The sequence below is a fragment of the Mesoplodon bidens genome (genome assembly GCF_964165515.1).
Source record: "Mesoplodon bidens genome assembly, chromosome: 10".
Classification (NCBI taxonomy): Eukaryota; Metazoa; Chordata; class Mammalia; order Artiodactyla; family Ziphiidae; genus Mesoplodon; species Mesoplodon bidens.
The window spans coordinates 57,348,326-57,362,802 of NC_138172.1; the positions used below are offsets into that span (position 1 = coordinate 57,348,326).

At 43.2% G+C, this 14,477-nt stretch overlaps 1 protein-coding gene across 1 annotated transcript in view; it reads left to right on the forward strand.

Moving 5' to 3' along the window:
* Positions 1-14,477, forward strand: part of NEK10 (NIMA related kinase 10) — a gene marked incomplete at its 3' end in the record, with an annotated part of 225,272 nt that overhangs the window by 27,845 nt on the left and 182,950 nt on the right. The window contains 2 exon segments of the mRNA XM_081247364.1: positions 794-924; positions 3,420-3,518. Coding sequence (XP_081103490.1) covers positions 794-924; positions 3,420-3,518 — 230 coding nt within the window.

Below are 14,477 nucleotides of genomic sequence, written 5' to 3' on the forward strand. Positions count from 1 at the left end.
TTATCCCAATTATAGGTAAATGTTGGTAAGTGACACTACTTGAATACTGATAACATCACAATTTACTATATACATAATTACCAGTTAATATTGTAAATGGGGGCATACTCAAATTGTTTTAGTTAATGTAAATTTTTCCTTTTCTTATGGTTACTTCTAAAATATATTTTCATGACTTTTATAAACATGATTGAGGAATCAGGATATTCAGACTGATTAAAAGTGATAGAATCTCTTTACCTTTATAACTCTAACAGTTGGCAAGCAGTGTATGTGACTGGTAGAGATGAAGAATGAGTAAAGATGACTCATTCTCAGTTTGGGGCTCCACTCTAGGCCAGATAGTTTCTAGCTGTATCTGTCAGCTCTCTGTTCTGACTGCACGTTTGAATTGCCCAAGAAGCTGCAAAAGCGCCTAATGCCCAGGCCTCCCCCAGGTCTAGATCCCCATGACTGTGTAAGGTACTAGGGATACAACATTGAACAGCAGTAGGCAAGCTCCTGCTTGTGTCGAGCTGACAGTATAACCAAGGAGACTGAAAATACATAAATAACTGTAAGATATCAGGTGGCGTTACAAGCTATGAAGAAAAAGCAGCATAAGATAGAGAGAGTAAATGTTTAAGTCAAGGATGTCTAAATCTTGGAAAACCCCTACATTTGACATAGCTAACTTGTTCATTGTTGGCTTGGGGAAACACTCATTCCCTTCACTGTCCCCTCTGCTTTTGTGACTGTCTTTATCCTGTGCTGAATTGTCATCCTCAAGGCCTCTGTGCCTTTATTTCTGTAGCTTCCAGCCATTAACTTCGATACTGCCAGAAGCAGCATAACGAAGTCTGAGCCTGCCATCAGGGCGGGTGGACACAGAGCTCGAGGTCAGTGGCATGAGTCCACAGAAGCCGTTGAACTTGAAAATTTTAGGTAAGAAATCCAGTATGTCCCTTACCTTCAGCAGCCTGGGCCGCCAATTAGCCCAAAGATTTATTTAAGTTTGTCACAGGAGCTAAAATTTAAAACCCATTTTAAAATTTACCGTGGGGATTCTTAGTTTAATAATTTTAGTTAGTGCTTAACCTGTTCCCTTAAGAACTGTGTGAATAGCAGGCTGAATGGCTGCAGGTGAAAGTGAAGTGGGAGTTTCAGGATACCCTCTTGACATACATTTAGCGTTTGCTCCATGAGGAGGTGGCTCAGGCTGTTGACCTGGCGAGGCTGATAACAAGTCTTTAGCTTTTGGCTGGTGCATATCTTGCCAGTTGTGAGGAGGCATAAAGAAGCACCTGCTGTGAGCAGATGTGATGGCTGAAGGCTGTAGTTGTCAAGGCCATGAGGCTTTCAGTTGAAGCATCACCCTCCCCTTTCACATTGAAAGTATCAGCCCCTGTTTTTCTCTCCTGTTGCCATGGAGACCTCTTAGAAGCTGCATATTGTCATGGGCCACCCTCCTTCCAGGAGCTGGTCCTCCCCATTTTACAGTTTGTTAAGGTCATTTGGCACTAAGTGTCATGTAAATAATGAATGACATGAAATATCAATATATATATTCTATGGCCATCATCAGAAAATCTACAAACAATAAATGCTGGAGAGGGTGTGGAGAAAAGGGAACCCTCTTGCACTGTTGGTGGGAATGTAAATTGATACAGCCACTATGGAGAACAGTATGGAGGTTCCTTAAAAAACTAAAAAACTACCATACAACCCAGCAATCCCACCACTGGGCATATACCCTGAGAAAAGCATAATTCAAAAAGAGTCATGTACCAAAATGTTCATTGCAGCTCTATTTACAATAGCTAGGACATGGAAGCAACCTAAGTGTCCATCAGCAGTTGAATGGATAAAGAAGACGTGGCACATATATACAATGGAATATTACTCAGCCATAAAAAGAAATGAAATTGAGTTATTTGTAGTGAGGTGGATGGACCCAGAGTCTGTCATACAGAGTGAAGTAAGTCAGAAAGAGAAAAACAAATACCATATATGCTAACACATATATATGGAATCTAAAAAAAAAAATGATCATGAAACCTAGGGGCAAGATGGGAATAAAGATGCAGACCTACTAGAGAATGGACTTGAGGATACGGGGAGGGGGAAGGGTAAGCTGTGACAAAGTGAGAGAGTGGCATGGACATATATACACTACCAAACGTAAAATAGACAGCTAGTGGGAAGCAGCCACATAGCACAGGGAGATCAGCTCGGTGCTTTGTGACCACCTAGAGGGGTGGGATAGGGAGCGTGGTAGGGAGGGAGATGCAAGAGGGAAGAGATATGGGGACATATGTATATGTATAACTGATTCGCTTTGTTATAAAGCAGAAACTAACACACCATTGTAAAGCAATTATACTCCAATAAAGATGTTAAAAATTAAATATATATATATAAATATTCTTGAATGATAATTTATTTATTTGGCCTAGGTTTTGTTTCCCTGTTATTTTATGACAATGACTTTAATAGTCCACAAACATCACATGATGTTACATGAGTTAATATTTTTAAAATACGTGTTTAGGTAAAGAACACAAAATTCTTTAAAAACTGTTACATATTCAGTCTGCCCAAGTCCATGTGCTAAGAAATGACAGCCCTGGCTAACTTAGGGACACACAATCAGTCCCATGACACCTGAAAGACTGTGGAGGCAGAACAGAACAAACGACAATAATAAGGATACATAACCTGCCTCTGAGGTGGTACATCCATGTAATTCCAGCGTATTTCTCCTAGATCTTAAAATTGGTCTATTTTAATGGGCACAAAAATATTGTATTGTATATTCCATAGTGATATGACCCTTTTGTGCATTACCTCTTATCCTTTCCGAGTTTTAAAGTGGAATGCTTTGGGTTATTTTTAACCTCTCTGATGGCTGTAATATCAGGAAAGAAAAAACTGAAGCTAGAATATCTCACAACTTTGTTGTACACACACCCACACCCACAATCCACAACCACAGTCGAAGTGGTGTTGACCACAAGGAAATATGCATGGTGTCCAGTGGTGTTAACAACTAGAGCGGCCACGAGCCATTGTGGGTAGTAAAGTAAAGGGAGAGATTCTTGTCTGCCTGTTTCATGGCTGTCTAGATCATGTGGCCCAATCATTCTTTCTCTCCATATGCCCTTTTCTTCCCTCTCACCAGTTTTAGCTCTTAAATGTTTATAGGGAATAATTTAGTTAATGTGGTAAAGTGAAATATATATGCTATAATCTTTATTATTAACTTTATAATCGAATTTCTACTTCCTGTTTTAACAACTGATACTTGCTTTGGTGATACATTGAATCCCCCAAATCCTTCAATATCTTCATGCATACAGTGATCTTTCTCTACATTGGTAATTTTGAGGCAGCCTAAATAATTTTTACTATAAAATGCTTTTCTGTTTGTTTCATCTCAGTATAAACTACAAGAATGAGAGAAATTTCAGCACACATCCCCAGCATAAACTATTTCAGGAGATTTTTACAGCCTTGGTGAAAAATAGACTCATATGCAGGTAAGATTGTCCCAGGAAAGAAAAAGACATTAACCCAAGAATGGCATATTTTATATATCTTATTTCTAGCATATGGTTTGAAGCAGTTTACAAGACTGAACATAGCATGCTCAAAGGGCAAAACAGAGCAAAGACCATTTTGAAGGAGGTGAATGAATAGGCATTGCAGATGACCTCATTTAAATCACTCTGGTTAGGCCTGAATTTAGCTGAATTTTATGATAGACAGGCAAAATGAGAAAACACCCAAGTCACACTGTTTTCCTTGTCTTGAGTTTGGATTCTCAGAAGGCATTTATTTCAGAGACATCTGGTAGCACCATGGCCAGCATCCTCATGGTATAGGTTTGCAGTCGATAACAAGTGCTGATTAACTGGGCCACCTCAGCCTGGACCTCGGGGAAAGGATGGGGTGAGACATCCAGTCACAGCCCGGGGACAACATTTCTTCTCAGGACCAGATCAAATGTTCTTTCCTTTGCTCTCCTTTGTCTTAACACAGGTGCAGTGTGGTGCTGTAGAGAAGGGCTCGCTAGCAGGTCCTCGAGATTCTCTCTCGAAAATTCCAGGGGTTTTCAGTGAGCCATTGACTGGTGCTGGATTGCAGTCAGGAATGAATTTTCTCTCTGTTCTGGGTTGCTTGCAGTGAGAGCTATGCTGCTGCCAGACTTTGGGAGCAGACTTTATTGGGAGAAGGAGGTTCCCAACATCCTTCGTGGTCGGACATGGCCTTATACTCTTCCGGGGAGGCCCAGACCCTCTCCCCACAAGCACTGGCTGAAAGGCCCATGAAGAACCTTGAATCTTCTCCATCACTTTGGGACTTGATTGAGATATCTGAATTCTGTCCCAGTGAGATGGGAAAAATTACCCTTATTCTAGAAAATAGGAAAAATCTTAATAACTTAATGCCTGACCGAAATAAAACTCTGATTTGGTCCAGTGTTGTAGGTGACTGTGAGTAGAAAAGCATCCCTAAATACAGTCTAAGTGGTGGTCTAATGATTTGATCTTTTGGATGGGTTATTTAGTATTGCATATTTATGTACTGGACAGTGACTGCCAAGTACATTGGTTTAGTTTAAAACAATCCAAGGTTGGGACTGCATCTGTCATGCCTTTTTACTTGATTTAAGCAGAAGATTATTAGACTTGCTCAGATGATACAAGAAGCCTAGAATCTTTACCAAGGTTATGTAATTTGGTCACAGCTCAGCTCTTGACAATATACTCAAAGATTGTTAAAAGATTAATGACCATTGCAAAGGACCTGCGGTTGTCCTAGACTGTTTCTTCTTGAGCTTGATGAGAGTAGAGCAATGGTTAGTAGCAGAGTAATTATGCCTGAAATGGTATTGGAAAATGAAGTTCTTTAATTTGTTTTGAAGACAGCTATTATAGACTCCTCAGCGGATGTCCAGTAGGCCATTTGTCAGGTTGGTACTTTGGGTGAAGGCAGAAGATTTCCTATATTAAGGATGTAGAGACCTTACTGTGTCTCTGCACTGAAGGCACTGAGTGCAGGAATTGTTAGGGAAAACAGCTGGGTAAGGGTTGGCCTCCAGCCATTGAAAGAGATCTTAACAATTCTGAAGTCAAGAGATCTCTTGTCAGGACCTTTTCAGATTCTTAGTGATTAATGAGTCATCTTAGATTGGATGGAGTTACTGGCTTGCAACATGATAGGTCCCTGGAAATCTTTAAACCAGGAAGCGATGATTATAAATGTCTTTGCTTTCATAGTAGGAGAAGGAATGTAGCAATGTTGAACATGAAGAGCATCCTTTTATGTCGTCCTTTCACTGCTGAGAGGTTGTTTTGTTCAGTTCTATTCTAAAAGCAGGGTTGGGTAAAAGATGGATTAAGTACAAAGGTCTTCCATTGTTTCTCACCCCAGATAACCTCGTTTGTTTGGTCAGAACTACCTTTTTTTGTTTCTTTACCCTCTAGCTTTAGACTAATAGAAGACTTACATCTCAGGGCCTTTCCTGGTATGGCTTCCTATCCCCTTTCTTTGTGAGCATCAGATTTGATGTTGCCTGGAAGGCTTGGATTCAATTCAATAAACAAATTATTGATCATCACTATGTGCAAGGAAGAGAGGGAGCAGCTTATGGGAGTTCCCTCGTAGGTTGTTTGTAGTTTTTCCCTTATTCTTTTTTTTGTTGTTGTTGTACAAGGGCCTCTCACTGTTGTGGCCTCTCCCGTTGCGGAGCACAGGCTCCAGACGCACAGGCTCAGTGGCCATGGCTCATGGGCCTAGCCACTTCACGGCATGTGGGATCTTCCCGGACCGGGGCATGAACCCATGTCCCCTGCATCAGCAGGTGGACTCTCAACCACTGTGCCACCAGGGAAGCCCCACTTATTGCTTTTAATCATTTTTCTTTGTCTTTAATTTTTGTAAATTTGATTACTCTGTGTCTGTGTCTCGGCACAATTCTCCTTGGGTTTATCCTGCCTGGGACTCTCTGTGCTTCCTGTCCTTGGGTGGCTATTTCCCATGTTAGGGAAGTTTTCAACTATAATTTCTTCAAATATTGTCTCAGGTCCTTCCTCTCTCTCTTCTCCTCTGGGACCCCTATAATGCAAATGTTGTTGCATTTAATGTTGTCCCAGAGGACTCTTAGGCTGTCTTCATTTCTTTTCATTCTTTTTACTTTATCCTGTTCCACAGCAGTGAATTCCACCATTCTGTCTTCCAGGTCACTTATTCGTTCTTCTGCCTCAGTTATTCTGCTATTGATTCCTTCTACTGTATTTTTCATTTCAGTTATTGTACAGTTCATCTCTGTTTGTTTGTTCTTTAATTCTTCTAGGTATTTGTTCTTTAATTCTTCTAGGTGTTTGTTAAGCATTTCTTGCATCTTCTTGATCTTTGCCTCCATTCTTTTTCCGAGGTCCTGGATCATCTTCAGTATCATTATTCTGAATTCTTTTTCTGGAAGGTTGTCTATCTCCACTTCATTTAGTTGTTTTTCTAAGGTTTCATCTTGTTCACTTCATCTGGTACATAGTCCTCTGCCTTTTCATTTTGTCTGTCTTTCTGTGAATGTGGTTTTCATTTCACAGGCTGCAGGATTGTAGTTCTTCTTGCTTCTGCTCTCTGCCCTCTGGTGGATGAGGCTATCTAAGAGACTTTTGCAAGCTTCCTGATGGGAGGGACTGGTGGTGGGTACAGCTGGGTGTTGCTCTGGTGGGCAGAGCTCAGTAAAACTTTAATCCACTTGTCTGCTAATGTGTGGGGCTGAGTTCCCTCCCTATTGGTTGTTTGGCCTGAGGTAACCCATCACTAGAGGCTACAGGGTCTTTGGTGGGGCTAATGGTGGACTCTGGGAGGGTTCATGCCAAGGAGTACTTCCCTGAACTTCTGCTGCCAGTGTCCTTGTCCCCACGTTGAGGCACAGCCACCCCCCACCTCTGCAGGAGACCCTCCAAAACTAGCAGGTAGGTCTGGTTCAGTCTCCTATGGGGTCACTTCTCCTTCCCTCTGGGTCCTGATGTGCACACTACTTTGTGTGTGCCCTCCAAGAGTGGAATTTCTGTTTCCTCCAGTCCTATTGAAGTCCTGCAGTCAAATCCAGCCAGCCTTCAAAGTCTGATTCTCTGGGAATTCCTCCTCCCGTTTCTGGACCCTGAGGTTGGGAAGCCTGACGTGGAGCTCAGAACCTTCACTCCACTGGCTAGGCTTCTGTGGTATAATTGTTCTCCAGTTTGTGAGTCACCCACCCAATGGTTATGGGCTATGATTTTATTGTGATTGTGCCCCTCCTACCACCTCACTGAGGCTTCCCCTTTGTCTTTGGATGTGGGGTATCTTTTTTGGTGAGTTCCAGTGTCTTCCTTGTGATGATTGTTCAGCAGTTACTTGTGATTCTGTTGCTCTTGCAAGAGGGAGGCACGTCCTTCTACTCTGCCATCTTGAACAAATCTCCTCAACTGTATGTGCTTTTGTGCAGTGTAGCATCCTTTAGAATGTTGTCTTTTTGTCTCCCTTTTGTTCTAAGTTTCACAACATTAAATATAGAAAGGAAGAAAATAAGCTTATAGGCCTCAAGCTGATTCCTAACTTGGAGGAAATATCTAGCTCTTACATGTTAATTTCTCCTAAAATGTTATTTAGAGTTTATCCCAAACTTAAATTGTGTATACACGCACACTATATGTATATATGCACACACAAAAGTGTCATCCAGTTAGAGCTGGAATGGACCCTGAAGACAAAATCCATTCCACCTCATTTGAGAGATCCAGTAACTGAGGGGCTGAGGCACAACCTTGACTGGTACTGTGTTCTCCTCCACCTTGCTGATTCTCTGGTTCTTTATTAGCCAAAGTATTGGGTTTGCCAAAAAGTGCCTTTGGTTTTTAAGAAAAAATAAAAGACACATTTTTCATTTTCACCAAGAACTTTATTGAACAATGTATTCATCCTTTTGTTCCACTACCTTCTGCCAGTTTTCAGACAACTTCATAATTCCATCTTCCCAAAACTTTTTATCTTTTTGAACAAAGAACTCTTCCAAGTGCCTTTTACAGTCTTACAGGGAATTGAAATTTTTTTCCATTAACAGAATTTTGTAAAGACTGAAATAAATGGAAATCTGTAGGTGCAATGTCCTGTGAATATGGCGGTTGAATCAGAACTTCCCAGCCAGGCTGTAACAGTTTTTGCCAGGTCATCAAAGAAATATGTGGCCTTGCGTTATCCTGATGGAAAATTGTGTATTTTCTGTTGACTAATTCTGGATGCTTTTCATTGAGTGCTGCTTTCAGTTGGCCTAATTGGGAGCAGTACTTGTTGGAATTAATTGTTTGGTTTTCTAGAAGGAGCTCATAATAGAGGACTCCCTTCCAATCCCACCATACACACAACATCACCTTCTTTGAATGAAGACCAGGCTTTGGTGTGGTTGGTGGTGGTTCATTTTGCTTGCCCCATGATCTCTTCCATTCCACATTATTGTACAGTATCCACTTTTCATCACCCGTCACAATTTGTTTAAAAAACGGAATGTTTTCATTACTTCGAAGTAGGGAATCGCATGTGGAAATACAGTCAAGAAGGTTTTTTTCGCTTAACTTATGGGGAACCCAAACATCAAAGTGATGAACATAACCAAGCTGGTGCAAATGATTTTCAACGCTTAATTTGGATATTTTGAGTATCTCCCATGTGGTAAAATGTTGATTGTTCTCAGTTAATATCTCGATTTGATTGCTATCAACTTCAACTGGTCTACTCAGCTGTGGAGCATCGTCCAATGACAAATCGCCAGCACGAAACTTTGCAAACCACTTTTGACACGTCCGATCAGTCACAGCACCTTCTGCATACACTGCACAAATCTTCTTTTGCGTTTCAGTTGTGTTTTTACCTTTCTTGAAATAATAAAGCATAATATGCTGAAAATGTTGCTTTTTTTTCTTCCATCTTCAATATTAAAATGGCTACACAAAAATTCGCCAATTTTGATGTCTTTTTTTAAATGCATGCTGGTATGACAGCTGTCACATACAATCTAACAAAATTGTTTCGAATGAAGTTAAAGACAACTAAGTGCTACTAGAGCCATCTTACGGAAAAAACTGAACAAACCTTTTGGCCAACCCAATATGTTTAAAATTGGTTTTCAGGTTTACCCCACAGAAAGTGTCACTTGGGCTTCCCTGGTGGCGCAGTGGTTGAGAGTCCGCCTGCTGATGCAGGGGACATGGGTCCATGCCCCGGTCTGGGAAGATCCCACATGCTGCGAAGCGGCTGGGCCCATGAGCCGTGGCCGCTGAGCCTGCGCGTCCGGAGCCTGTGCTCCGCCATGGGAGAGGCCACAACAGTGAGAGGCCCGTGTACTGCAAAAAAAAAAAAAAAGAAAAGAAAAGTGTCACTTGAGTAATTATGTTCTCTCTTTTCTACTATTTACTACTGCTTCTTGTGAAACTCATTCACTTGGATGTCTAACAGGCGTGAAATTAAAATGTTCCCACCTTCCCAGGAAAGGACTGCTTGTTGGCCACATGTAAGCACCAGAACCTGTTTTAAACCTGACCAAATCAGTAAGTGACAACTTCCCATCAGTACGTGAGCTTCTGAGAGCCAGGGAGTAAGCTGGAACACATTCCAGGAATCCCCTTTCCATGGCTAAAATCCATCAGTCCCCAAAAAACCCCACTTATGAAAGTCCACCCGTTCCTGAACTCCTCTATCAGCTTTGCTTTGAGAGACTAAAGTACTATAAATTAGTCTTTTCTTCCACGTATTGACTGGTGGACTTGTTTGGACATCTCAAAACTAACATGCCAAAAACGGGACTTTTGATTTCTCTTACTCAACTTGCCTTCCTCTCAACTTGAGTCTTTCCCAGCTATTAACCTAGTCCTAACTGCCACTGTCTCTTGCTTGGACCGTTGCAGTGGGCTAACTGGGCTCTTGGCTTTGACCCTTGACTCCCTTATGGTATGGTGTTCCTAACATCACATCCAAAAGGGTCTTTTCAGAATTTCTGTCACATAATGTCAGTCCTCTGCTTAAAGCCTTCCCATGACTTTCCAGAATAGAAAGTCCAAAATCCCTATTCCTATTCTACAAAAGACCTACAGAACTGGCTCCTACCACCTCTGTAACTTCAGCTCCTATTACGCTGTCTTTGCTCAGTTTTTTCCAGCCCCCAAGGGCTTCCTTGCACAAACCAGTGCACTCCTGCTCAGGAACTAGATACTTAACTCTTTTGCTGTTCTGACCTTGACTCACTCCTCAGTTCACTCAGATGCTAACCGTATCAGAAAACCCTTCTCTGACTCTCCTAAAATAGCATTCTCAGGACTCCCTGAACCCTTAAGTTTAGGGTTGTTTTTCTCTGGTCACCACCTGATGTGCAGTTTTGTTTGTTTGTGTGTGTTATTGGTCTTCTTTCTCTAAATGGTAACCTCTGTGAACACAAGGTCATGGTTTTGTCCAGGCTATAGTCCTGGGCGTGTAACAGTGCCTGGCTCCCAGGAGGTGATCAGCAAATATCTGAAAGCATTCAATCTCTGAAACTTTCACCAGCCATGGAGAAGAAACAGCTAGAACATTCCTTTCTACTCAGTATCTGTCTGACTTTTGGGACCAACATGACGAATTGGATGGACCTCTGACTGGGTGTCTTTTCTGGGCCAGGTTTAATGGATGACACTACCCATTAAGAATAGTGGAACAGGGCTTCCCTGGTGGCACAGTGGTTGAGAGTCCGCCTGCCGACGCAGGGGACACGAGTTCGTGCCCCAGTCCAGGAAGATCCCACATGCCGCGGAGCGGCTGGGCCCGTGAGCCATGGCCACTGAGCCTGCGCATCTGGAGCCTGTGCTCCGCAACGGGAGAGGCCCACGTACCGCAAAAAAAAAAAAAAAAAAAAGAATAGTGGAACAAGTCAGCAAAGATTCCTTGAATACTCATTTATAATTCATTTCTTCACGTTTTCTTATTCCTTTTAAGTTTTATATGTCTATTTTGATGTGAATTTTGCTTTTACAACTATCCAAAAAAATAGGGCTCTGTTGTATGAATTTGAGGTAATATTTATACTGAAACAGGTTTGAATTTCTCCACTTTTAAATTTTTAGTGAAAGGTGGTAGTTTTTTGGTGGTGGTTGTTTTGTGCGTTAATGAAAAGGGCAATCTAAATAACACCTCCTCTGAAGATGCTGCTTTTTCTGGGTGAGAGCCAGCTGAGGTTGTGACCTCTGGCATTTGCATCAGCCCCTGGATGGAGTTAACCCCAGACCGTGTGACTCTCAGTGCTCAGTCCTGCAGCTTTGTGACTCTCATATCACATACTGGTTTCTTCAACTGCATGGGATGGTGAAACCCCAACTACCCTTTCTCTTTTCAAATGCTATGTCTCTGGTGGTACCATTTTTCCTTCTCTTTTTTTTATACTGATAGCAGAATATGGCATCTGATGCCGAAAGCGATGTGGCAAGTGGTCGTGGACAAAGGCCATGGGGCCTGGTCATACTGCCATGTGGTAATAGTCCTGTGAAAGCAGTGGCAAAAGTTCAGTCACAAGAGGGGATAAATATTTGCCTGGTCATGAATCTGCTGCTGTGCAGCTGCTCTATTGGAACACAGCCTCCAGGGAAACACTCAGAGCTACCTCAGGAGACCCCTCACCACTGTGCAGAACATGCCTGCCCCCTCAGTAGACGTGTCTAAGAGCCCCTTCCTGTGCCAGGTGGAGGAGGGGGATGCGGGAGCCCTGGCCTGGGAGTCAGGGCCCAGCTCTGCTACCTATGCGCGCTCTTGGACCCGTCACCTGGCTCCTCCTCAGTCAAACAAAGGCAGCCATCTTTAGAGTCCGTCATGATTATTCTCTGTAATCCTCTGCTTACACTAGACTCAGTGTGTTTCCTAGTCCCCCGACTCTTGGCAAACAGAGCTCTATATCACCTTACAGAACATGCCATTCCCCATGAACAGCAGAGCTCCAGCCAGTGACCCAGGTCCTTGGGTGAGGGGGGAGGTTGAGGGCTGGAAGCCATGGAGGGAACAACTGCTCCTCAGAGGTCAGTGCTCAGAGGGGAAGCCCTGCAGGACCCAGACACCAGGAACTCTATTTACATTTACAACAGGCCAGAATCACATAGAAATATTAATAGCTTTGGGCCACAGTTCCTAAATCGTAGAACAAAAAAAATGCCATTTGCTTGGAACAGAACTTTGAGACTTTTCTGGAACTCTTCATTTGTTTACACTCCTTTTATGGTAAAAACAAAACAAAAACCGTTCCGGAATTATTCTTCTTTTCTTTTTTTAGAGGTGAGAAGAAACAGAACAAAAAACCTTTTCATATTTAATGTGAAAAAACATTCGCAAGGCCTTGGACTTTCCTCATGAAATTGTATATTCTTAACAGGAAAAATTTCAAGTACACACGTATTTGTAGTGTGAGTCATCTCTCAATATGTCCCATGGCTTTTCCTCTTAAATAATGAAGAGCAGCCAGCATTAAACCTCGGGAGGTTACCAGCAGCTTTTGCAACTGGATCATTATTCCTGTTTAGATCTTTGGGATGTAGTGTCTGCATTGTACTGCAGGCTACACGCTATCTTTAGCTGACCCCAGCACCTGGAAGGGAAACTAGTCATGCGCCATCCCTCTACTTATGAGATTAAAGGTATTCTCTCTCTAATAGGAGCCTCAGAATAACCACATCCTTACAAGTGTTCCCAGAGGTGATTGTTTTAAATTCAAAATGTACTTCAAATTTGCATTATTTTTCCCAGTACAAGGAACTTAGGATGAAATACAGTGCAGCTTCCCACTGTGGCCTTGGATAATTCTGCCTGGCTGCAGGCCTTAGATGGGTTGAGTCCTGCCTTTATTTTCAGAAGAAACTGAGCTTTGTCTCCATAGCAGAGGTGTCACTGTCATGGTGCCCTGGCTATAGGAGGGCTGTGATGTTGCTGGTGGCTGTGGCAGGCAGCTCTTGCCAGGAGCCTTGGTGATGGCAGGAGGAGTGACTCCCAGCCAGTGATGTTCTTGGGACATCTTGCTCAACTTCCATCTGCAGAGCCAGGCCTCTGCTGGGGGCTCTAATTTATAAGAAGCAGTCAAACATCCTTGTGAATATAAGGCTACGGGAAAAGCATATTTCCAACTTCCTTCCCATGAGCTAAGTTAGTAGATGGAAGGAACAGTGAGTGGCCTGGGGCGGAGTGTAAGGGGGCTGGGCTGGGGGTGACACCTCCAGTGGCAGGAACCACAGATGTCTGGCTTGCCTTCTAGGAGGGTGTGTCTTGTGCACTCAGGTCTGAGATGGGCAGGTTTGGGCCAGAGTTGAATTTCTCAGGATTGTGGAAGAGTCAAAGTTGAATTTCCCACCAAATGTCAAGGATCAATATCGGACAAGCCAAGCAATGGTTGGCTCGGGACTGCAGCTCAAGTAAATTCTTCACTTGACTGAGGGGCAGATCTTTAAAGTATCCTAACTTTGCTGGATGTACAACCAGCTCAGCTGTGGAGGTGGGAGAGGGTGGGAGAAATTATGTGGATTCTAGTCCAAAGTAGCTTCCATTATCTTTCTCTGTTTTTCTTGGCTATGTATGAAATAGCAGACACATTTTGTTTTAGGTTTTTGTTAACATTTGCACCCCGTGCCACTGTTAGGCTAGTTTGGAGGGCAATGTAAGACGTGTCACCTGGCAGGGACTAACTTCCGCAGGTGATGCAGGCAGGTCCAGTCCTCAGCAGTGCTCAGACCCCCTTCCTCACCTCAGGAGTCCAGGCTGTGCTGTGTTGGTGGCTTCTGCACCTTGACATACACTTTGGTTATAACAACTGCGTGTGACTGGCCTTATGTCATGTCGGAGGACATCTATATAGTTGTATGGGAGGTTCCAGTGTTAAAAAGTCACAGAAGGCTGCTTCATGGGAAGCACCAAAAGGCACAGGTTCCCAGCCCAGCCCAGCCATGTTATGAGAGGGTCAGTGTGTCTGAGAGAGCATGGATGGGGGCAGTGGAGAGCAGGGGGAATGAGGTCTGAGAGGCAGTGGGGAGGCCGGGTCGTGTAGGGCCTCAGGGGCCATGAGGACTGAGTGAGAGGAGAAGTGTTGGACGAGGGCAGGGGAGGGTGTTTGTCTCCTTGGCAGACGTGTGAAGATTGAAGTTGGGGACAAAGATGGAAGCAAGAAAGCCAGATGGGAGGCTTTTGCAATAGTTCAAGCAAAAGATGATGGCGGCTTGAACCAGGGTCATAGAAGACGAGGGAGTGAGAAGTTGATCTTAGAGAGACAGTGGTGAGTGGTCTTGAAGCGGGATCTTATTTCCCTGCCTAGGAATTGGAGCTGCATAGCCTGAATGAAAACCAGGAATCCTAGCTGCTAGTCCAGCAGGGGCTGGAGGCTAGAAGCAAAGTTCCCCTGGCTCTTGCCCCTGCTTGAAAGCAAGAATGAATCAAGGAGGCAAAAACAGGTACAAAGT